This window comes from Microcaecilia unicolor, chromosome 6 (genome assembly GCF_901765095.1).
Source record: "Microcaecilia unicolor chromosome 6, aMicUni1.1, whole genome shotgun sequence".
In the NCBI taxonomy this organism is placed as follows: Eukaryota; Metazoa; Chordata; class Amphibia; order Gymnophiona; family Siphonopidae; genus Microcaecilia; species Microcaecilia unicolor.
This window is the reverse complement of record NC_044036.1, coordinates 109,477,509-109,503,708: the sequence shown is the minus strand read 5'-3', so window position 1 is coordinate 109,503,708 and position 26,200 is coordinate 109,477,509. Positions and strand designations below refer to the sequence as shown.

The window sequence follows — 26,200 nt, the reverse complement described above, 5'->3', positions numbered from 1 at the left end:
CATTTTGGAATGAATATCATCCATAGTGTACACTCTTTGCAAAGGCAGTGTTTTCCAAGTCAGTCCTGGAATACCCCCTTGCCAGTCAGATTTTCAGGATATCCACAATGAACATGCATGAAATAAATTTGTATACAATGGAGACAGTGTATACAAATTAATATTATGCATATTCTAAAATCCTGACTGGCAAGGGGGTATTTCAAGATCGACTTGGGAAACACAACACTAGGGCCAGATTCAGTAAATGGTGCTAGTAAGATCATGCTAAGTGCCAATTATATAATTTATTTATTTGGATTTTGCTCACACCTTTCTCAGTAGTGGCTCAAGGTGAGTTACATTCAGGTACTGTGGTCATTTCCCTGTCCCTGGAGGGCTCACAATCTAAGTTTGTACCTGAGGTAATTGAGGGTTAAGTGGCTTGCCCAAGATCACAAGAAGCAACAGTGGGATTTGAACCGGCCACCTCTGGATGTCAAGACCAGTGCTCTAACTACTAGACCACTCCTGCACTCCAAGGTTGCTTAGTGCTAAACAGCCTTTATACAGGGCTGTACCAACACGGTAAGCGAGGTAAGCATGGCAGGAGGGCACCATCCTCGGGGGGGCGCCCCGCCGCACCATGCTTACCTCGCCCTCTTCTCCCCAGATACTTTTCCTTTTTTTTTTGTTTAAATTTACCTCTGTCCAGCAGCAGCATAGCGTTAGTGAGAAGGAGGCGGCGCTCCCCCGCCCCGACGTGTCAGTCTTCCCTTCGCTCAGTTCCGCCTTCTTCTGACATCAGAAATGATGTCAGAAGAAGGCGGGACACTGAGGGGCACCGTAGACCCTAGGCACGGCCCTGCCTTTATAGAATAGCGTTTAGCGCAGAATCCCATGCCCAACTTTGGGCATGAGGACTTCTGCCTGCAGAAACCTGATGTAAATCCTCACACCCAACTGGTGGCAGTTGGGCATTTAAATCCAAGTATTTTATAACATGATGCCTAATTTCTGGGAATGCCCTAACCCACCCATGTGCCTCCCATGATCATGCCTGCTTTTAAGTTGCGCATTATGAAATTTAGGTGCACATTGGGCCTAGGCAGATGCCCACACAGCTCCAAATTAGTGCCAATTAAGAGTCAATTTACTCCAATAATTGATTATTAGCATCTAATTGACTAATTAGTTTATGCACACATCTGGGATCCTCATGCAAGTTTAGGCGTCCAACTTTGGGCAACCTATATAGAATCCAGGGGTATGTGTAAAGAGGGTGCTTGTTAGAGTATGCACTATGGGGGAAATTCTATATATGGTGCCTTAAAAATTGGCACTGTAAAACCACACGGTTAGTGTGATTTTATAAACTATGCCTAAAATTAAATATGGTTTATAGAATATGCTCATGCAATGTTCTTGTAACTACAATTTAGGTGCACCCATTTAGGACACCTAAAACCAGGCCTTAAATTTCTGCGCCTAAGTTAGGTGCAGATTGGGTGTATTCTATAATACTGCACATAGATTTTTGAAAAGCCCATAACCCCACCCATTCTATGCTCATGGCTGTGCCCCCTTTTCAACTGTGTGGATTAGAATTGTCATGTGAAATGTCCCCCACTGTTAACAGAGAGATTTTGGAGTTATCACACATTAATTTAGGTTCTTATCATGCAGTAACTGCAAAATCTCATAGGGCTTCTTTTACAAAGCCGTGCTAGCGATTCCCGCATGGCAAATGAGAGGAAGCCCATAGGAACTGAATGGTCTTCCTCTCATTTGCTGCACCGGGAATCAGTAGCACAGGTTTGTAAAAGAGGCCCATAAAGCATGTTAGTACATTTACATAAGTACATAAGAATTGCCATACTGGGACAGACCGAAGGTCCATCAAGCCCAGCATCCTGTTTCCAACAGTGGCTAATCCAGGACAGAAGTACCTGGCAAGATCCCAAAACAGTACAATACATTTTATGCTGCTAAGCAGTGGGGAGAGGAAGTGATGTCACGGTCCGAGATGGCTGCTTGATCGTGTGGCTCCGCTGATGGTTTATTGAGCAAATCCCACTATCTAAGCAGGCAATTTGGGCACGGAAAAGGCAGGAGAGTGACGATCCCAGGTTATGCCGCCGAAAAAAGCCTTGGAACAGTTCCATTTCACACCGGAGAGGTGCGAAAAATCAAAAGGAGAAACAGCGGGGGGGAAAGAAAGATGGTGTCTGTGCAGGCTAACCCAGAAATAGAAAGGTCCTCTGACGGCACTGAGGAAGCTAACAACATCACAAAATCTGATGTGGTGGGCTGGTTTCAAGACTTAAAAGCGGACTTTGCGGGCATCAGGAAAGATGTGCAAAACGCCCTAAAAGATATTAGGGCTGAAATTCATGATTTGGGGTCCCATGTTGGTGAGATGGAGGAGGGGATGATGACCCTAAAAACGGATGTGGAAAAGCTCCGAGGGAAAGCGATTGTGGATCAGGAGGAGCTGCAACAGCTCAGAGAGCAGTTGGAGGACCTGGAAAACAGGTTGCGTCACAATAATTTGCGATTTAAAGGTATCCCTGAGTTGGACATTTTCAGTAACTGTGAAGCTGTAATACGAGAATTGTGCCTCTACATATTGAATCCGGAAGAAGGGGCCCAACAACCAGAAATACGTATTCAAAGGGTGCATCGAGCTACAGGCCCACGGAGAGATTCTAACCCGAGGGATGTCGTGGTATGCTTTTTGGATTACCTCACCAAGGAAAAGACTTTAAATCAGGCCCGTGAACAAAAAGAAATTCTTTGGAAAAATTGTAGGATCGGGGTCTACCAGGATTTGGTGCGCACCACATTGCAGAAGCATGGAACATTTCGAGAAGTCACAGGATTTATGCGCTCAAAGGGGATCCGGTACAGATGGCTTTTCTCGTTCGCCGTGTGGATTACGGTGGACGGGAAGTCGCGCATAGTAAAGACATTGGATGAAGCATGGTTGGCGTTGCGGGCTATGGGGTGTCCTGATTTGCCGGTGCAGACGAAGCGACCAATGGAGTCTAATGAGCCTAGAAAAGATTCAGCATGGCAGGTGGTGGTGGAACACAGGAAGAAGGCTGGCAAGCAGGCTTCATGAAGACCTGGTCTGTCATGTGATGAGGGAGTAACATCAAATTGAGATATTAGAATATTGTGACAAAGCACAGGACTTGTTGCTTGAATACGGACATTTTGCAGATAAGCATGACTGTTGAAAAGGTGCTTACACTAGGGGCTAGAAGGGGATAGAGAGGGACAAAGTGAGATGGTATTGGATCTGAGAGGGACTAGGTTGGTTACTGTATGTGCAGGAGGGGGGAGTGTGGGGCATGTTGGTGGGAGGGCTTAAAATTGTGGGATGATGCTTAGTATGCATGCTGGGGAATCTTGAATATGGAAGGAATGGTGGAAATTGGTTTGATGAGGTGGAATTGGATATAGTTACAAATGGTCTGAGCCTTTGGGAGAGTGAGTTTATTCCTCCGAACGTGGCTGATCGACTGCAACAGGGATCAGCACAGGGGACGGGGGAAGGGAGGATAGGGGAGGGAAAGGGATACTCTGAAGCATGAGGGACTGGGTCAGGGACATGGGGCGCAACAGGGGCATGCTAGGGGAGGTGAGGTAGGGCTAGGAGAGGGAGAGGGAGGATCGGGTGAGACTTTAGTGGTGGAGACTTGGAATGTAAATGGTCTCAATAATCAGGGGAAACGTAGTCGAGTTTTTAAAGAGTTGAGTAGATTGAAGTGGGACGTGATGATGCTACAAGAAACACACTTAAGACCGAGAGACACCCAAATGCTGCGGCATAGGCCTTTTAGAGATGTAGTAGTGCATCAGGGAGGGGGATCTAAGAGGGTAGGGGGTGTGGCGATACTAGTGCGACAAAACTGTGGCTTAGTAATAACGAAGGAGTTTCGGGACTCTAGTGGTCGATGTCTGGGCCTTAGGGGGTTGCTGTAGGGTAGGGAGATCACGCTAATCAATATATATGCACCAAATGGGGGTCAAAAGCAATTTTTTCACACTCTGATGGGGGAAATCCAGGGTTTTATTATGGGGTCAGGTGGTAGTGGGGGGAGATTTCATCATTGCCCCAGATGCGCGATTGGATCACTCCTCGGGGGGAGGGCAAACTAGTGGCCCTGGGCGTAAGGCGCTGCTGCAATTCTTGAAAGAGCTTGAGGTTGTAGATTGTTGGAGACTGCTGCATGGGATGCAGAGGAATTACACTTTTTACTCTCATGCAGCACAATCATACACACGTTTAGATAGCCAGTGGGTACATCAAAATAGCTGGCATATGGTGGATGTGGCTGAAATAGAAGCAATCCAGGTTTCAGACCATGCTCCCACGCGGATTAAGTTTAAGGGACTTGGGGATAGGAAACGGGGCGGTGTATGGAAATTGAATGATACATTACTTGGAGATGAAAAAGTTTGGGAGGAGATTAAGTGGGCCATACAAGAATTCTATTACTTTAATGATAATGGTGAGGTTCCAGATGAGATACTATGGGATGCAATGAAAGCAGTGGTGAGAGGAGTATTGATTAAATGGAGGGGGGCGTGGAAAAAAAAGAGAACGAGAACAGCAGTCGTTGGAGTTGTGCACCCAACTGGTCCATTTAGAAAAAGCACATAAATGTAACCCCACATTAAAACTTTGGGAGGAGCTTAAAAAAGTAAGGGGAGCATTAGAGCAACTGCAAATGGTGGACATTGACTACATTAAGAACTAAGCTTAAACAGCAGAATTTTGACTGCCAACAAATCAAGGGCCCTACTGGCTCGTCTGTTACGGGTCAGATGAACCAAATCTCTTATTCAAAAAATGAGGGATGGAAGGGGATGTTGGCATTACACAGACACCGAAATAGCTCGGAGCTTTGTGACATATCATCAGGAATTGTACAGGACCCCAGAGGGCGAATCAGAGGTTGGGCTAGCCCAATATCTGGATCAGATACAGTTAAATTGTCTGAGTGATTCGGAAAAGGCCCAATTGGGGGAACCTATTCGAATGGGGGAAGTGCAAGGGGTCATCAAGAATCTCCTGAATGGAAAAGCGCCTGGACTGGATGGATATACAGCAGGGTTCTATAAATGTTTTTTTAGAAGAGCTAGGGCCTCAGCTAACACGGGTGGGCAATGAAGTGTTAGAGGGTAATGGACTGTTGAGATCTATGTCAGAGGCGGAGGTCTCGGTGCTGCCTAAACCGGGTAAAAACCCCTCAATTTGTGGTTCATATAGACCCATCTCGTTGTTAAATGTAGATGCGACGATATTGGCTAAAATTTTAGCCAATAGGTTGAGTAGGGTCTTACAAAAATTGCTACATGTAGACCAATCTGGGTTTAATTCAGGGAGGCAGGTGGGAGACAACATTAGACGTACTTTACACTTGTTGTGGGAGGCACAGAGGACACAACCAAGGACAGCATTGTTGGCCATTGACGCAGAAAAGGCTTTTGATATGGTGAATTGGGGGTTTTTGAGGGAGGTAATGAACCATATGGGTACTGGAGGCAACTTTAGTAGGTGGTTGGTAGCCCTATATGCAGACCTGAAAGCTTGTCTCCATATTAATGGCAATTATACCCCATTCTTCTCAATTGGTAGAGGGACTAGGCAGGGTTGTCCTCTGTCACCACTTCTATTTGCCATTTATATAGAACCTTTGGCGGAATTGGTGCGTAATCACCCTGATATTCAGGGTATTATGGTGGGGAAGAGGGAACACCGCATAGCTCTGTTTGCTGATGACATATTGCTTTACGTGGCAGAGCCAGAGTGGCTTTGGCGGCACTGTTGGCTGTACTTGAGGAATTTGAGAGGCATGCAGGATTGTGGGTAAACATGGATAAAAGTGAATTATTGGGGATCTCCCTAACCCAGATGGAGGAACACAGATTGAGAAGTAAATACGCTGTTAAATGGGCTAAGAGTCACATTTGATATCTGGGGATCCAAATACCTAGAGATCTGAGCTGCATGTACAGACTTAATTATGGTAAAATAGTAGACCAAATCCAAACAGAACTTTCTAGATGGAAAGGGTTGTAGCTGTCCTGGTGGGGGCGTATAGCTGTGGTAAATATGAATATATTACCCAGGTTGCTTTTACTGTTTCAATCTTTGCCGGTGACGGTTCCTAGACAGACACTTCGACAGCTGCAAAGATATATTCTGCAGTTTATATGCGGAGGCAAGCACCCTCGACTAGCTGGGCGAGTGATATGGGGAGAGATGGAGAGGGGTGGTAGAGCGGTGCCAAGGATTGAGTGCTACTATATGGCTGCTCAAATTAAGATGGTTTTGGATTGGGAACGGGGGAGGTTAAAGCCAGCGAGTCAGGTGAAGCAAGCATATTGCCCCCAAAGGGCTATGAAAACTTATTTGTGGACTACTGAGGGAATGGGAGGGGCGCTGGCGGGACTAGACAATCCATTCCTTAGGCATCTTATGGGTATGTGGAGGGACCTACGGAGGAGTTGGGGACAGGGAGATAAGGTGTGCACCCAGGCGGCTATGAGATGGGAACCAAAGTTTGGGGCTGGGAGAGATAATGCCACATGTGTGAGATGGGATCAGGTAGGCCTTTCGAGTTTTTGAGATATGTTGCAGGGGGGAAAGATGAAGGGTTTTGAGGAGCTGAGGTCCGAGTATGGACTCCCTGAAGGTGATATTTTCCCCTACCTGCAAATCCAACATTTTGTGAGAAGGATGGGGTGGAAGGGAGAGGGTCAGTGGTGTGCTGGAGCCGGCTCGCACCGGCTTGCAAGAGCTGGTTGTTAAATTTTCTTCCGGCTTGCAAGCCGGTTGATGCAAATAGCAAGCCGGCTCTGGCTCTCCTCCCTCCCTCCTCCCTCCCTCTGGATCTGCCTCACCGCCCGCTTGTTTTTTAAATTCTTCGCTTCCAGCGCAGAGTCACCGACTGTCCTGAGTCCTCCCTTGCCGATTTGCACTTTAAAAATGGCCGCTGAGACTTCCAGAGGCGGCCTCGCCAGACTTCGGCTGAAGTCTCGGCGGCCATTTTGAAGCGCGAATCGGCAAGGGAGGACTCAGGACAGTCGGCGACTCGGCGCTGAAAGCGAAGAATTTAAAAAACAAGCGGGCACGTGGTGAGGGACTGGATTGGGAGGGAGGGAGGGAGGAGAAGAAGAATTCACAAAACAACTCGGGAGGGGGTGGCAGGGGGGAAAAGAGAGTCGCTGCTGGGCATGGGTGGATGGAGGGGGTTGCTGGACATGGGTGCATGCAGGGCAGGGCAGAGGAGGGTACACTGCTGGACATGGGTGCATGCAGGGCAGGGGAAAGGAGGGTCACTGCTGGACATGGGTGCATGCAGGGGAGAGAAGGGTCACTGCTGGACATCTGGGTGCATGCAGGGCAGGGCAGAGGAGGGTCGCTGGGTATGGGTGCATGCAGGGCAGGGGAGAGGAGGGTCACTGCTGGACATGGGTGCATGCAGGGCATGGGAAAGGAGGGTCACTGCTGGACATGGGTGCATGCAGGGGAGAGAAGGGTCACTGATGGACATCTGGGTGCATGCAGGGCAGGGCAGAGGAGGGTCGCTGGGTATGGGTGCATGCAGGGCAGGGGAGAGGAGGGTCACTGCTGGACATGGGTGCATGCAGGGGAGAGAAGGGTCACTGCTGGACATCTGGGTGCATGCAGGGCAGGGCAGAGGAGGGTCACTGCTGGACATGGGTGCATGCAGGGCAGGGGAGAGGAGGGGAGAGAGAAGAAATGCTGGACATGGATGGAGGGGACAGAAGAGTGAGGAAGGAGATGAGATGAGGGAAAAGGAAGAGAGGAGAAAAACTGCACATGGATGAAGAAAATAGGCAGAAGCTGAGGACCAGAAATGAAGAATAAAGGAGGAAAGAAATAAATGGAAAGGAAGCCCTGGAAACGGAGTTAAGAGGACAGATAGCAGCAGAATCAGATACTGGGCCAGCATGATCAGAAAAACAGTCACCAGACAACAAAGGTAGAAAAAAAATCATTTTATTTTCATTATAGTGTTTGGAATATGTTCACTTTGAGAATCAGGTGCTCAACATTAAAAGTTTATATTTACTTATTTATGGCATTTTATCCCACATTAAACATGAATTAGATTGGAACCTGGGATCATTTAATTTTTTTTTCCTGGAGAAAGTAATGCATTGCCCCCCTCCCCCGCTATAGCCAGCTCTGCAATTTTGGGGGGGGGGGGGGTGCAGAGGTGGACGGGGGGGGGGGGGGGGGGGCGCTGAGGTGGACCGGGGAGAGAGCCTGTTGTTAAAAATTTACCAGCACACCACTGGAGAGGGTCCACAAGAGAAGGAAAGCTTGGAAAATTTGTGGGGCTTGTTGCAGAGGGTGCCCAGACCCATTTCTGTGCTGTATAAATTCTTTAGGGGAAGTGATCCTTCCCCCTTTAGATTTAAGGTGGCATGGGAAGCAGATTTAAATTGCTATTTTAATGAACGGGAGTGGGAAGTGATCTGCGGGGAGGTCCAAAAGGCATCAACATGTGCATTAGTGCAAGAAAATGCTTACAAGGTGCTCACTAGGTGGTACTATACCCCTGAGAGACTGAAGCGCATGTACCCTAATGCCTCTGATCTTTGTTGGAGATATGGGTTGTATTTGGTGGACCTGCCCACGACTGATCACATTCTGGCATGCAGTAATGAAAGCGTTAGTAACTATGCTAGGGGAATTGCTGGTGTGCAGCCCATCTGTGTGTTTGCTGGGACTACACAATGAGAGCTGGGAGAGGAGCAAATTGATGAAATGGGGGCTAGTGGCAGCAAAATGTCTTATAGTGCGGAGATGGCAGAATACTGATCCCCCGTCAATGCAAACTGGGACAATTTATAGCCATGGAACGTCTCACGACGTATTGTAGAGATGGAGAGTTAAGGCGCAAGAGGGGGTGGTCCCGACTTCAAGACTGCTTAGCCCAACTTTTATAATGACTTGTTATGATTTGAGCTTGTTCAGTAGAGGGGGGAGGGGGAATGAGAGAGTGACGGGGATGGGTGCAGAGAGGGGGGGCATGAAGGGGGAGTTACCTTAGAGTGTGCAAAATAGTATGTTTAAGGGTGCATGATGACATGCGGGGCCTGGTGACAAAGTTTGAAGCATCTGACTATGTATGTAAGAATTATATAAAACCCATGGAGCATGAAAAGTGTAACTAGACCATCGTCGAAGTGATGGTGGAGAGTACTAATAGCTATGTAATTCATGAGCTAACTGGCCCAGGCCCGGTGCTCAATGCATAATTGTATGTTTGATTGAATTGCATTGCAATGTTGGCTTTATATTATAAAACTCAATAAAATAATTAAAGTTGAAAAAAAATAAGCAGTGGGTCTATATGCTTAAATCTGTTCTTTCTGACTTCTTTACACTAGACTTCAATAAGAACCATTAAAAATATGAACTCCTTTTGTGACTTTCCTTTTGCATTATCAGTTTAGCTCCAGTTGGATGAATCTGGTGAAATCTATTTTAAGAAATGCAATTTATAAAATACCTGTTATTTGCAGTGTGGCTAGTTAAACTCATTATTCAGTTGTATACTTACCAGTTTACCTCTTTTAAATTCACTGAACCATGTTCCTGGAATTTCTTTTGGCCATGATGAAATTCTGACCTATTGGAATGTTAGAATAAGAACTGTGAAAACTGTGCAAGGTTTCTGCCATATTTTCATTACTTTCATTACTTCACAAAAACAAATATCCATAAATTCAAACATGGTCATTTTTGAGCCAGACAAACGTCTACCTTTTTGGTTTGAAAATCACCCTATTTTAGATGTTTATTGCTCAGTGCATCTTTCTTTAAGGGCCTTTTCCAAGCAAAAAAAAACATCCAAAGGAAAAATGCACAAAATCAAGTCATTGGGATACCTGGGGGGGGGGGGGGGGGGGGGGGGGAGGCAGCAGTCTTACTAGATTGGCCACACAGGTATCCCAGCAGAGCAATGGGGCAGCCTAGGGGGGCACTGCAATGTACTTTATATAAAAGGACTCAGATACACATCACATCATAACCCCTTTATACTGTATGGTTAACCCTCCAGGAATAACAACTCTGAGGACCTACTTGCTGTTCTAAGAGGAATGACCATTATATTTGCAGCTGTCATAGAGCCTGGTATGCAATGTCAGTTTTACCTCTTAGTGGGATGGGAGGGGATCTTCTGTGATCACTGGGGGATTAAGGGGGGGGGGGGTCATACAGTGACATACCTATGGGTGGGCCTGGGCAGGCACAGTCCCTCCCATTCTTGGCTCAGGCCCACCCAGTGGGGTACCACACTGCTCTCTCCCCTCTTTCCTCTGTGGTGTCCTGGCATCTGCCCTCCTGTCTCCAAACCCCATTCCTCCCCGATGTACCTTACAAGTGTCCCAGGCACCTGCAATTCATTTTTGCTGCTTGCACTGGTCCTGCAGGCTTCCATCTGTTGCATCCTGCCACACAGGAAAACAGGCAGTGACATTAGCAAGAGCAGGGCATGGCAGATGGAAGCCAGTGGAGCTGGCGCAAGCAGCAAAAATGAATCAATACAAGTGCTGTGTATGCCTGTAAGATATACCAGGGAGGGATGTGGCTCAGACAGGAGGGAAGATGTCGGGATGCCATGAAGGAGAGGGAGAGAGATGTTGGATGCAGAGTAGGTGAAAAAAAAAATCTGTATTTTCTTTTATATCTCTGGGAAGATGGGGGGGGGGGGCATGGAAGGGTCCATCCAAGTTAACTCTGGGCCCATCCAAAATACTGGGTCTGGCTACATCACAGGGGTCATAACTTTATCCCTCCAATGGTCATCTGGTCAGTTTGGGCAAGTTTTTGGGACTTAGTCGTTATTGAAACAGGACTAACTAAAAATGTTCTAATTTTTGCCCTAGAGCTTTATACAATGTGGAAAATGATCAGAGCAGATCGTTAAGAAACAAAATGTAATTTATTGATAAAAAACCTTTGTATAAATCAGCCCGACACAGGCCGTGTTTCGCCCAGCATGGCTGCTTCAGGGGCTACACGATAATCCTTTACTGTCAAAATATAATGGATATATATCGAAGAAAGCAACCGAAACAGAATGTGCAGAAGATCGCAGTCATTGATCCACTTGAAAAAACAGCTCAATCAAATAAGAGTGTACTGACATGAAATCAATCTGACACTCTTGATTTTGAAAGCGCTTTTAAAATCAAGAGAGTGTCAGATTGATTTCATGTCAGTACACTCTTTTTTGATTGAGCTGTTGGTTGCAGTGGAAAGCAACAATGGTGTAAAAAAAGCAGCTTTGGATTATACCGATTTCGCCGCTTTTGCAAGATCGCTGGCCATCTCCCGATTTATGTCGAAAATAAGCCTGATAGACACCTGCGTGTGCCTAACATGCGTCAGTTTTGAGTTACTGCCCGGCTACTGTGTGGCCCTTTCGGTAATTTAATTTTTGACATGCGTCCGCTATGTACGCTGGAAAATATTTTTTATTTTCTGCCATGCAGGCGGTAATCAGGCGGTAATCATCATTTTACGTGCGTAGACCATTACCACCCGGTTACCGTGTGAGACCTTACTACTAGGTCAATGGCTGGCAGTAAGGACTCAGATCCAAAATGGATGTGTGACAATTTTCATTTTGCTGCACGTCCATTTTTGACAAAAAATTTTAAAAGGCATGTTTTACAGGTGCGCTGAAAAATGGATCTGCATGTGTCCATACAACTTCAGGCCATTTTTTCAGTGTGCCATTATAAGAGGTCCCCCTGGTGCATTACTCCTGGTCAGTGACTACCCTAACTTAAGCAGCTGAGATTATTTAAATTAGGGAAAGGGACTTGATATATTGCCTTTTGCAACTACAATTGAGGTGGATTACTCGGGGTAATGGAGAGTTAAGTGACTTGCAAAGAGTCACAAGAAGCTGCAATGGGAATCAAATCCGGTTTCCCAGGATCAAAGTCCACTACACAAACCACTAGGCTACTCCTCTACTCCACTTATGTGGTACTGACTAAGTACTTGTGAATACTGGCCACATAAATATCAAGTCAACAGTTTTTGACTGGATGAAGAGAAAGCTCTGAGCTGCAAATATCTTCCAATAATTATGTGGTTCATGAATTTGTTAGAGACAAGTACAGTTTGATCTTTTATGCTTATTCCTATGTTTAACATTAGGAGCTCCTTTTATAAAGTGGCGCTATCAATCAGCAGTGCACCGAATGTGAAGAAGCCCATTCAGTTCTCATGGACTTCTTTGCATTCAGCGCATGCTAATTGGTAGGGCTGTTTTGTAAAAGGAGTCCTAGGTATTGTAAATCATAATTATATAATAAGAATGCTTATTTGAATAGTACTAACAGTATTGTTAATAGAACAATAATAGGGCATAAAAAGCAGAATGGCTCAATGCAGAGACACACACAAAAGTTTTGGCTGTGAAAAAATGTAACAACACGAAGGTCTAAGCGCAAAATATATATAAATAACAGTAGTACTTACGCCTTCTGACTTCTTGTCTGCAAAGACACATGTCTCACCTCCGGCTGTAAAGTTGCAGTAAACTTTAAAGGCGTCTCCAGTGCATCCCTGATTAGGATCGATCCAATATTCCCCTGAAATGCATCAAAATATGTTATAAAGAAAATGTTATCTCTTGCACTGAAAACTCTACAAGTGATTTCTAGTTTATTTTAGGTAAGGTAATTTTAAACAGGCTACATGAAGGATTATCATCTCTGAACTGCTGGAGGATTCATTCCAAATTTTAGACAAAGATTTTTGCTTTTATTCTAATAAATAATAAATAATGCCTGTGATGATTTATATATTTATCTTTTGTTTTCTCATTTGCTAAGTTTTTATTGATTGGTTGTTTTATTTTACAAAAGATTATTTTCTGTTCTTATATTGCTAAGACTGCTATGACTGAGTTTTTTTGTATAAACAGTAATGAAAATGATATTTTAAAATAAAAATAAATTATTACATTGGGCTCATTTTCGAAAGAGAAGGGTGCCCATCTTTCGACACAAATCGGGAGATGGACGTCCTTCTATCAGGGTCACATGCTGGTTTTAGTTTTGCCGCACTTCAATTTTCCGGCACAACCCCCCCCCCCCCTTTTTTTCCAGGTGAGCTGAGGAAATGGACCAGTGCGCATCCAAAACACATGCCTAAACCAACGCAGGCCACTTTTAGGAGTGCCTTAGTAAAAGGGCCCTTTAACTGGTTATGGGCTGGCTGGCACAAAAAGAACCTGGATATTCAGTGTTGAAGCCTAGACAGGGCCAGGCTTTGAATATCATAATATCATATCAGCATTGACCCCATAATGTTTGGGGACAAGGCATGTGATGGGCAGGGCATGGACCTGGAAGCATTATCCATCTAGCTCATTCACATTAGCATCTGCTAACTGGATAATGCAGGGCTAATGTGGGAGCACTTAACACATCCTAAGTAGATGGTGGTATGTTCCCACATTAATTTTTTGGAAGTCCCACACACTACTGGAAAAATTAGCATGGGATCTGAAAAAGAAATCCTCAAAATACTGGTGCCTTAAATATGGACAACTTAATTGATTAACAAGCCAATCAGTGCTGATAATTGGTACTTAACCAACTAGCAGCACTAACTGACTTTAATTAGAATTCATGTGCACAACTTTCTAGATGTATTATAATGTGATGCATGTAAATTCTAATGCACATAGCCGAAAAGGGGGCATGGCCATGGGCGTGGAATGGGCAGGTTGTGGGCATTTCAAAAATCTATGTGCACTATTATGGTATACACCCGATCTGCACCTAAGTTAGGCACATATATTTAGGCCTGGTTTTAGGTGGTCTAAATGTGTGCACCTAACATTTAGTTGTAAGAATAGCTGCTAAACATATGCTATAAACTACGCCTAACATTATGTATAGTTTACAGAATTGCACTGAGTGAGTGGTTTTTCAACGCTGATTTTTAAGGTGCATTTATAGAATTTGGCTCGTAGTGCAAACCCCAGAATTCTACATATCGTGCCTAGCATTCCGTGCCAAAATCAGAGTGCATTCTATAACAATGTGCATAACTTAATTGGCTTAACAAGTCAATCAGCACTTTTAACAGCACTTAATAAGCAATAATGAGCACTAATTGGCAATCGTTGGCTCCCGTGGCCCCCGGGTTTACCGCCGGTATTTGTCCGCGGATCGGCTAAGTATTGCTGGTCCTGTGCCTCTCTTGGTCTGGGGTGCCGTGGGGAGCCTGTTAGGCTCGTATCGGCAAGTTACCGCCGTTTCCGTGTGTCTGCTGCCGGCCAACAGCGGCCGCCCGCTTGGGCCGATCGTAGTGTGAGTGTCTGGAAGGAAGTCTCAGCTTGCCTTGCCGGTTCCAGATACTGAGGGGAGGCGGCAGCCTCTGATCCAGACGAACTAATGTCCCTATTCCTTTGCAGTGATGTTGCTGGGCCCGTCGGCATCCTGGGCCCCGCCTTCATTGAGTGCGGTCAGCTGTGTGGCCGAGCGTTGACAATCTCCAGCTGCTGCCGTTTCCCTCTGGTTCCCTCTTCTTCTCTCCGAGCCGCTTACTACTGCTCCTGCATTTTGGTTGCTCATACAGGCACTCAGCCTACCACCCGTTCGCTCCAGATCCGTTCATCATCCATTGCTCGTTGCGGCTGGGCCGTTGGGCCTTTCAGAACTACGTCACCTGGTTGCTGCAGCCATCATCTGAGGAACTGGTGTGGACGGTTGAAGAGCTGCTTTTGACTCCTCCTGCAGCCTGCTGTTTCGACTTGGCCTGTTTGGCCGTTCTCATTTCATCCTGCCTCATACGGTTCTGCTTGTGGCATGCTTCTTTTTCCTGGTCTGGCTTGGGTATCGCATCTGCTCCTCTTTTGGATTATCTTGCTGGAAGCTGTTCTTGCCACTCAGCACTGTCTCAGCACCTGGACTCCACCTTTGACCGGCCTGTCTCGGATAGCCTACTTCTGCATCACCTCATCTTACTTTCAGTCTTTCAAGCCCTTTCCCCTTTTCTTCTTACCCTTTTCCATCTATCCTTCTTTTGTGATTTGTTATTCTGTATCCACTGATTTGGCGATGGCCTAATCAGTACATTGTAAGCCACTTTGAGTCCGCTTGCATGTGGAAAAAAGTGGGGTATAAATGTACAAATAAATAAAATAAATAAATAAATAAATAGAATTTATACACATTGCTCGCTAAGCGTATTCTATAAAGCACAGAACCTAAATTCTAATGAGTGGAGCCAAAAAGAGGTGTGGTTATGTGTGGGAAAACAGACATTTTGTGTTATAGAATATGCCCTTCTGCACCTAAATCCACACGCCAATATTTACACCACATTTTCCTTGGTGTAAATGGATGCGCATAGTTCTAGGTACTGGGATATCAACTAGGCATATTCTATATACCACACCTAAATCTAGGCACCACTTATAGAATACGCAGAGGCGGAAATGTATTCCATGCAGATTTTTCAGGTGCCATATATAGAATCTAGCTTATAGCGGCCAACTGGCTATAGCGCATGAAGAAAGCTGAAGACCCATCTCTTCAAGACAGCTTACCCGCCTGACCCTACTTAACTTTAAACTATTCCTCCTAATTTCGGTCCTGATGATCATTATACTTCAGACTATATTTCCCAATCTCCTTATCCCCTTATCTTTTCCTATCCATCCTCCCTCTCTTCACCCCTCCCAATCCCTTTTCATTTTGCTTATCCTACCTTTGATTGCCCCGACATGCTCAATTCACTTATTCCTCAAAACCCCACTCTCACTATGTTTACTACAGCTTATAATATTCTCTTTAAAGACTTTGTGATTGTAATTGTAAGTATTTACTATGTAAGCCGCATTGAGCCTGCAATGTGTGGGAAAGCGTAGGGTACAAATGTAATAAATAAATAAATAACTAGCTAGCCACGAATATTCAGTGCTTTGCCGGCTAAGTATGGCAGCTAAATCGAACCACCTAAATAGCAGTTCTATCATTGGTCGCTATAAACTTAACTGGCCAGTGTTGAATATTAACTTGGCTGGTTAAGTTTAAGCCAGTTACAAAAAAAAAAAATAGATATTCAATGCCAGTCACTGGAAATGGCATGACATTTAATATCTGGGCTCAGTGCCAATCATAGCACTTAGCCAGTTCATGGGTTGAATATCATCCAGTTGACTTTTTATTGATGGTCAGGCTTATTTTTTTTCATTGCAGATTTTCATTTTAATATAAAATTATGAGCATGCATTTGAACTTAACAAATGCAAAAAGAACGTGTGTGTTAATTTGTAAGTTAACATGTTAAAATCAAATTTGCATATACTAAATATTTTAAGGCACATTAATGAAACAAATGGCTGCCAGGTATCACATAACTTACAAAAGTTCCAAATTCCCCATAGCAAAATATGCTGCATTATAATCTTTAATTATAACAGAATGCTCCGGGCCTTGGTTAATAAAGATTTGTTTTCACAAGGGAAGAGAAGGAGAACCATTCTTTTTTTGAATAAAACCTATACTTGATACACTTTCTATCCTAATTATAAATAGTAATAAATGACTTCATTCTTAGATTGAATAATATTATTGTTATTTCAAGTGAAAGATCTCTTTTAAAACTGAATAGATATGTCTTGCTTTCATGTAGAAATTGATTTTTTTTTTCCAAAATTTCCAATTTTCTCCTTATTTAAATATAGCTCAAGTAGCATTATCTCAGGACTTAGCATTTTTCATTGACAAGGACTAGCAGGAAGTCTCCTGTGAGACTATCCCTCAGTGTTGTTCTTAGAGATATAGAAACACAAAAGCAGATAAAGGCCAAATGGCCCATCCAGTCTGCCCATCCTCAGCAACCACTATTTCCTCCTTTCTTTAATGGATCCCACGTGCCTGTCCCATGCTTTCTTAAATTCAGACACAGTTTTTGTCTCCACCACTTCCACCAGAAGACTATTCCATGCATCTACCACCCTTTCTGTAAAAAAGTATTTCTTGAGCCTATAACCTCTCAACTTCCTCCTACACCCTCTCATTCTAGAGTTTTCCTTCATTTGAAAAAAGTTCACCTCCTGTACATTAATGCTACGGATATATTTAAATGTCTCTATCATATCCCCTCTCTCCCACCTTTCTTATTGAAGTTTATAAGTCTGTCCCCATAAGTTTTATGACAGAGATCACTGACCAATTTTGTAGTCACCCTCTGGACTGCTGCCATCCTGTTTATATCTTTTTGAAGGTGCGGTCTCCAGAATTGCACATGGTATTCTAAATGGAGTCTCACCAGAGACTTATACAAGGGCACTATTGCCTCTTTTTTCCAGTTGGCCATTCCTCTCCCTATGCACCCAAGCATCCTTCTGGCATTGACTGTTGCCTTTTCTACCTGTTTGGCCACCTTATCCCCAAGTCCCCACTCTTCTTTCGTAGACACCCTATTACAGAGTTTGATATCATCTGCAAAGAGACAACCCTTACCAGACAGTACTTCTGCAATATCACTCACAAAGAAGTTAAGAAGATCCGGAAAAAGGACTGATCCCTGCGGTACACTACTGGTAAACTCTTCCTCAGAGCAAACTCCATTTAACACTACCATCTTTCTCCTTCCATTTAACCAGTTTTTAACCCAGTCAGTCACTTTAGGGCCCATACCAAGGGCACTCAGTTTATTTATCATTTGCCTATGCAGAACCATATCAAAGGCTTTGCTCAAATCCAAGTGCACCACATCTAGTGCCCCTCCCATATCCAACTGGTCACTCAGTCAAAGAAATCAATTAGATTTGTCTGACAATACCTGCCTTTAGTGAAACCACGCTGCCTCGGGTCCTGAAGTTCATTCAGTTCTAGAAACCTCATAATCCTCTGTTTTAGAAGCATTTCCATTAGTTTACTCATGACTGAGGTCAGACTAACAGGCCTGTAATTCCCAATCTCTTCCTTACTTCTGCTCTTGTGCAGAAGGACCACATCTGCCCTTCTTCAGTCCTCTGAGACCACTCCAAACTCTCAGGAAGCATTGAAAAGGTCAGACAATGGGGCTGCCAGAACTTCTACACATTTAAGCAACTTGTAAGGGACCAGACCTGTGCTTCATGTAGGCAGTGCAGTAGGTATGACTTTCTGTTTCTAAAGTTTATCACAACTTTGTATCATGTTTATGTTTGTTTATTGAATGCTTGCTATATCACCTTTACTACATGGAAGCACCACCCTCCAGGCTAATGAGACAGAGAACATTGCTGCCACTACTGTAACATTGCTGTAGGACCACAGAAAACAAATGCTAATGGGAATGGATATGTGGTAGACCAGGAATGATTTGCTGAAGACTGTGTTTGTGAAGAATTAGCTAAACTAAAATTAGACCAGGCGATGGGGCCTGATGGGATACATCCAAGGGTAGTTTCTTGATTACCCTCGGATGTATCCCATCAGGCCCCATCGCCTGGTCTAATTTTAGTTTAGCTAATTCTTCACAAACACAGTCTTCGGCAAATCATTCCTGGTCTACCACATATCCATTCCATTAGCATTTGTTTTCTGTGGTCCTACAGCAATGTTACAGCAGTGGCAGCAATGTTCTCTATCTCGTTAGCCTGGAGGGTGGTGCTTCCATGTAGTAAAGGTGATATAGCAAGCATTCAATAAACAAACATAAACATGATACAAAGTTGTGATAAACTTTAGAAACAGAAAGTCATACCTACTGCACTGCCTACATGAAGCACAGGTCTGGTCCCTTACAAGTTGCTTAAATCATGAAATTATAAAACTTGCAATTAATATCTTGGGAAAAAATGGAACTTCATTATTTTTACATTTGCCACATATCATTAACATACCATCAGGGAATTCTGGATGGCACAACTGTAGATCTTTGCATGTCCGGGCTGGGTTATTCTGTGTGCCCATTGGGTACTTCATGTGCTCGATGTCCTGCTTCAGAGTATTTAGTGATCCAAAGATCTCTTCCATACCATCAGTATATTCCAGGATGTCATCACCTGCATCAGCCAGCATGTCATTAAAGGACCTTCTTGTCTTTTTAGATGAGAGGATTGGCAGAGGTTGAATAACCTCTCCAGGGGGACCCTGCAAATTGTATTATATTTTAATAAAAACCCACTACCCTAGTTCAAGCTGAAATTTGATAAAAGTATATTTTACAAACTTCATAAAACTGTAATACTCATTATTGTATAATACTTACAGGAGGACCAGGTAATCCAGGTAAACCAGAATCACCTTTCTGACCAGCAAGACCCTACAAGGAAGTTAAACACCAAATATGAGGAGCACTGAAAGCCATGACGCAGGTTTAAAGAAGTGTGCTACAATTTTGGAGTTGGAATACTTACTGATGAACCTTTTGAACCTTTAGAACCATGAGGACCCTAGAAAACAAAACCAAAAATGTATTGCTTGTTCATCTTTGCATATTAGAAAGTAAGTTTAAAAAAATCTATATGAAATTGATTACTAGACAATCTTGTTTCATTTAGAAAAAAAAAACCCGTTACTTACAGGTAGACCAGGAGGACCAGGTGGACCAAGAGGGCCAGCAGGGCCAGTAATACCCTACAAAAGAGAGTTATGCATACAAATTTACCCTATGTGTATATATAAACTTTAAAAAAATACATAATACTGAATGTAAAATAAACAATGGTCAATTTTAAATAATCCACTTAGGATCAAGATGATAGTTTATTTTGAATCCATGTAACTTCTACCTAAATATCAAAGAGAAACTACCTATACATTTACTTTTGAAAGTTAGGTACAATTTATGAGGCTACAAAATTAAAAGAAAGAAATTAAATAAATAGAGGTAGAGAAAGGAGCACATGAAGAGCAATGGAGATAATAGAAAGCCTTTCAGACAGTGAAGATCGGTTAATCTACATTTTCTAGGACTTCTTAGACCATTCTTCTATGTCTTAGACCTATTCTGATCTCAAGATGGTATTCAGTCTTTCTTCTCTAGCAAGATTTTTTTTTTTTTTTTTTTTACTATGGACTTCTTATTTAACTTTTTCCTGGGAAGTGCTGAGTACTGCTTCAGGACCAGATGGCCTGAGTAGCAGCATCCTAACATTTCTCACTATCTCTGATGCCACTTCCATAGTCAGTGCTTGAAGATAAAGGAGGGGACTGTCTCCCTTACTAGTGTCTTCATGTCCCCTTCCCTCTTTTCTTTTTGTCCTTTTCTTTCTGCTTCCTTTCCATATAGTAGCTTTCCACAATCATATAGTGGCATTATTTCCAAGTGGTCTCAATGCTCATGCTTTTATGCTTGTCCTAAGTGGTTTTCCAAGATATTTTATGGGTGACATTTGGTCAAAATATTGCATGACATTTTTGATGTAGTCTTATAGCCCTCTTGTTTGACAAATACAAAAGTACTGCACATTTTTACGTCTCATTGACTACATTCATAGTTTGACATTGGTCATTTTTATCTTAAGATAATTTTGGAACATTGCCAAAGTTATTGTACTTTTATTGAATATATCTACCCCCCCCCCCCCCCAAAAAAAAAAAAATGCCTTCAATTTTCTTCAGGCCAATAATATTAACATTATAAGCCACTTCATGTAATAAGTACCTGAACTAAACTAAAATTATTTTCTGCAGAAACACTTTTAAGTGAAACAACAGCATAAAATACTAACAGAATCACCCTTGAAACCAGCAGAGCCCTGTGGGCCAGGAAGGCCTCTGTCGCCTTTTTCACCCTGCTCTCCGGGAGGACCAATCAAACCAATTAAACCTGGATGTCCCTAGAAAATATGAAACAGAATGCAAAATATAAAGCAACAGTTATAAATGGTAGTTCAATGTATGGTGATATTCTAAGATTCACTATTGTACTATTTTCTCTAGAAATACCATAAAAAGACCATAAAGTGAGCAGTCATGCTCAGCATAATTTTGGGTCAAAAAACTCTGCAAAGGAGTACAATTTCAAATGTCTTAAGTATGATGATAATCACATTTAAATGTATATGTACAATTAAATGTGTATCTTTTGTGTGAATACATATGTGGTATATATAAATACTTATATATACTTATACGAAGTCCAAGGCCTCTCTTTATTGTACAGTTGCCAAGGTTTCCTAGCGATAGATGTCTAAGAATCAAAGATATGACCATAAAATATAAGAGGATAACACTCTAAATATATCATAGTGGTAACATATAGCATTTGTTGATATGCAGTGATAACATTTAGCATATGAAAGGCTTTTACTGTATATACTCTAAAATATATATCAAAAGAGTATTGAGATTTATGGTTCCACTGAATGGTATGAGTTCAACAGCATGTGTTAATGTACTTATAAAATGTTTTTGACATCAAATTACCCACTGCCTTTTCAATAAACATTTTACATTCTGTCACCTTTTAACCATTAAGGGTTTGCAAAGATATTTGGAAGACAATCTTCAGTTGGATTTATCTGGGTAGAAGTCACTCCTATTCAGATAAGAACAGCTGACCGAATTATACTCAGACTTTCAACAGCACTTACTGAAGATGTGGTTTATAGAATAGTGCTATGCGAGTTATTCTGATGCGCCTACATTTAAGACACTTAGGGCCCTGTTTACTAAGCCGCACTGTAGGCCCACTAACTTGTTAGCGTGTGCTAGCAATAGAGATGCCCATTATATTCCTATGGGTATCTCTAGAATTAGCGCACACTAATTTTTAGTGCACGCTAAAAAGTCTGCGCGCCTACAGTGGGGCTTAGTAAACAGGGCCCCTTATACAGAATCCAGCTCATAGTTCAAATGATATTGAAAAACATGACTACCATTATAAATGCCCCAATTAATTATAAACTATCTGGATAAAAATGGCTAATTTTAAAGAAATTACCTACTTTTTCACCTTTGCTACCAGGATCTCCTTTCAGTCCAGGCAACCCAGGTGGACCCTGAAGATGACAAAACAGTTCAGTCTATTAGACTTGAAATCTACCTTTCCTAAGTTTCAAAGTAGAGTTATAGAAATGTTTTAATATATCAAATTATAAAAAAAATAAAACAATAGCATACAGACATAAAAAGCATCAATATAAAATGAAAATTGACAATATACAAGTAAAGAAAGGTGCAGATAGCCAAATCTTAAAACATATTTAATAATAATAGTAGTAATCACCATCATCATCATCATCATCATACTATGAGGACTCAGAAGAAATCTGGACTATCTAAAACTGGAACCAATTACAACAGCTGAACTCAGGGCCCTACGCGCCAGTGCAACCATAAAGGGTGACAAGCTGGGAAATCAAAATTGCACCCCATCTACCAGCTTCCCTTGCCGGTGTGATGCAAGTGGGTGAGGTAGGAGTACACTAAGAGAGCTTGGGGGTGCCACACAGGGCATGTTTCCAGCTTCCAATGCTCCAGGCCCAACTACAGATGAGAGCACTGTGGGGAACCTCACATATTAGGTGCCACCTTCATGATTCCCAAGCCCTCAAGTAGGGCTCAGATCATAATGAAGGGAACTAGCCAACACTGGCTGTGACAATACCATAAGATTGAAGAACTGAGGAAAAACTTACAAAGTATCAGGTTTTGTAGATCAAAGTTGCAAGATTAAAGAAAAACAAAAACAAATGACTTATAACAATTGTAATTGGAGCTCTGTGAATTATACCAAAGAGAGAAACTGAATATTAAGACATTTTAAACCTACTAAAATTATCACCACTGATTTTTAAAAAAAACACCTTGTTTGGAACTACTTATATATTACAGCTCTACCTCCATGATTCTTAAGTCCTTTGTTCAGGATCGAAATGTATCATTTAAAGAGTTATATATGCCCCCTGAGCTTAAGATTGATAATAGGCATCAGAAGTTGAAGGCAAATGTAGCCCCTGTACACAAGTTCCGAATGACTTATGGGGGCTACCAGTTGCATGGCAGTTTCTTGGCAGACTATTGGTGGGGTGGTTTGCCGTTGCCTTCCCCAGTCATCTTTTTCCCCTGGCTAAAGATAGATATTCATTTACAGAGTCTTTTACTAAGGTGAGCTAGCATTTTTAGCTTGCACTAGAAATCAGCTGGTGCTATATGCTGAGACTCCCATTATATTCCTATGGGCATCTCAGCATGTAGCACCAGCGGATTTTTAGCATGAGCTAAAAACACTAGTGCACCTTAGTAAAAGATTCCCTTACTGAATGAAAGTGGACGGATAACTGAGCTGGTCAGAGGCTAGATACCTGACAGAAATCCCACTGAGGGATTTAACTCAGGTTGTGGGCACAGTAGGTAAGGGACCTATCAATCACACCACAAGGCCACCTAAATATAATTAAAAATATTTACCATATATGCAGTATGCAATATTTGGACATGAGTAGATAAAGTAATAATTCCCTCTCTGTATCAATCCTTTAATTTGCCAGTGTTCTATACATGTAAAAAATGGTGAATTTAGAAAGGACAGGAATTTGCTCGGAGGAGCGAAAGGTAAGTAGTGGAGTACCTCAAGGATTGGTGCTGGGGCCGATTCTGTTCAATATATTTGTGAGTGACATTGCTGAAGGGTTAGAAGGTAAAGTTTGCCTATTTGCGGATGATACTAAGATCTGTAAGAGTGGACACCCAGGAGGGAGTGGAAAACATGAAAAAGGACATACGGAAGCTAGAAGAATGGTCTAAGGTTTGGCAATTAAAATTCAATGCGAAGAAATGCAAAGTGATGCACTTAGGAAGTAGAAATCCACGGGAGACGTATGTGTTAGGTGGGGAGAGTCTGATAGGTACGGGCGGAGAGAGGGATCTTGGGGTGATAGTATCTGAGGATTTGAAGGCGACGAAACAGTGTGACAAGGTGGTGGCAGTAGCTAGAAGGTTGTTAGGTTGTATAAAGAGAGGTGTGACCAGCAGAAGAAAGGGGGTGTTGATGCCCCTGTATAAGTCGTTGGTGAGACCCCACCTGGAGTATTGTGTTCAGTTTTGGAGGCCGTATCTTGTTAAGGATGTAAAAAGAATTGAAGCAGTGCAAAGAAAAGCTACGAGAATGGTATGGGATTTGCGTTACAAGACGTATGAGGAGAGACTTGCTGAACTAAACATGTATATTCTGGAGGAAAGGAGAAACAGGGGTGATATGATACAGACGTTCAAATATTTGAAAGTTATTAATCCGCAAACAAATCTTTTCCGGAGATGGGAAGGTGGTAGAACGAGAGGACATGAAATGAGATTGAAGGGGGGCAGACTCAAGAAAAATGTCAGGAAGTATTTTTTCACGGAGAGAGTAGTGGATGCTTGGAATGCCCTCCCGCGGGAGGTGGTGGAAATGAAAACGGTAACGGAATTCAAACATGCGTGGGATAAGCATAAAGGAATCCTGTCCCGAAGGAATGGATCCTCAGGAGCTTAGTCAAGATCGGGAGGCGGGGCTGGAGGTTGGGAGGCGGGGATAGGGCTGGGCAGACTTATACGGTCTGTGCCAGAGCCAGTGGTGGGAAGTGGGACTGGTGGTTGGGAGGCAGGGATAGTGCTGGACAGACTTGTACGGTCTGTGCCAGAGCCGGGGTTGGGAGGCAGGGCTGGGGAGGTGAGGATAGTGCTGGGCAGACTTATACGGTCTGTGCCTGTGCCAGAGCCAGTGGTTGAGAGGTGGGGCTGGTGGTTGGGAGGCAGGGATAGTGCGGGGCAGACTTATACAGTCTGTGCCCTGAAGAGCATAGGTACAAATCAAAGTAGGGTATACACAAAAAGCAGCAAATATGAGTTATCTTGTTGGGCAGACTGGATGGACCGTGCAGGTCTTTTTCTGCCATCATCTACTATGTTACTATGTTACTAAGTACACATATATGGTACTTTTTCTTCCAAAGTTGCAACCAACTTCAGCAAGCACTCGTATATTTATACCTGCTCCAAAACAAGCATAAATACATATAGACATGTCTACTAGGTTATGCATAAATATTTTGCATTTTGCAAAGTATATACCATATATACTCATCTATAAGTCAATCCCGTGTAAAAGTTGAGGGCAGTTTTAGGATTAAAAATAGCCATGTATAAGTCAAGGCTGGGTCCCACATTGCTCCCTCTCTCTTTCCCTCCCCGCCAGCCTTTCCCCTGCCTTTCTCAACCCCCCCCCCCCCCCCCCCATAGCCCACAGCTTCATAGATTTCAACAGCAATCAGAATAGACTTAAATCCAAAAGGAAACATCTAAATCATCATACTTCAGTATGTGAGGATTGTATACTTAACCCTCACTGATAAAGTCTCTCACTTTAAACTTTGGCAATTTCACTGAAGCAAAATGTATTTTCATAAATCCCTCACCCTTCCTATCAAAGGAGAATGTTTTATTCAGGAATCAGTATTTCTCAGCATCCACAAACACTCCTGTATTTTTCCTTTATTTAAAAAAAAAAAAAAATCAGAATTTCACTTGTCAACTCTTTCCACATCGTCTCAGCTAAAATTCCTCTTTGAACCTACTACTTGAGCCATCAGCCAATCAAATGGCTTAACCACCAGAACATACCAAGTTAAATCAAAAACAAACATTTCATTACCATGGAATGCACATTGTGGAGTACCTCAAGGATCCCCATTATCACCAATACTTTTCAATATATTGATGTCCCCTTTGGCCAACTTCTTATCCAGTCAAAGACTTTACTCGTTCATTTATGCAGACAATGTCACAATTTATATCCCCTTCAGACATGACCTTTCTGAAATCTCCAGTGAAATCACGCACTGTCTGAATATCATGGATTCATGGGCTAACTCATTTCAACTGAAACTAAACACCAAAAAAACACATTGTCTTATCCTCTCATCCCCATACAATAAGTATAAACCCACAACCCTAAGCACTCCTGTTTATTCTCTTCCTATTTCTGATAGCCTCAAAATCTTAGGTGTTACTATTGATAGCCATCTTACACTTGAGAGCCAAGTTAACTCCATTATAAAGAAGATGTTCCATTCTATGTGGAAACTTAAACGTATAAGACCTTACTTCCCGAGGGAAATATTCTATAACTTGATGGTTCTGAGCCACGCAGATTACTGCAATGGATTATATGCGGGATGTAAAGTACAGCTTATGAAGAAACTCCAGA

At 42.8% G+C, this 26,200-nt stretch overlaps 1 protein-coding gene across 2 annotated transcripts in view; it reads right to left on the bottom strand.

Annotated features, from left to right (window-relative positions):
• Positions 1 to 26,200, bottom strand: part of COL11A1 (collagen type XI alpha 1 chain) — a 700,769-nt gene that overhangs the window by 9,380 nt on the left and 665,189 nt on the right. For both annotated transcript variants that reach the window (XM_030205574.1, XM_030205575.1), the window contains 8 exons: positions 21,960 to 22,013; positions 20,742 to 20,849; positions 19,591 to 19,644; positions 19,425 to 19,460; positions 19,277 to 19,330; positions 18,909 to 19,158; positions 12,533 to 12,645; positions 9,594 to 9,662 (listed from right to left, as the gene is read on the bottom strand). In XM_030205574.1, coding sequence (XP_030061434.1) covers positions 9,594 to 9,662; positions 12,533 to 12,645; positions 18,909 to 19,158; positions 19,277 to 19,330; positions 19,425 to 19,460; positions 19,591 to 19,644; positions 20,742 to 20,849; positions 21,960 to 22,013 — 738 coding nt within the window. The remainder of the gene's footprint in view (positions 1 to 9,593; positions 9,663 to 12,532; positions 12,646 to 18,908; positions 19,159 to 19,276; positions 19,331 to 19,424; positions 19,461 to 19,590; positions 19,645 to 20,741; positions 20,850 to 21,959; positions 22,014 to 26,200) is intronic.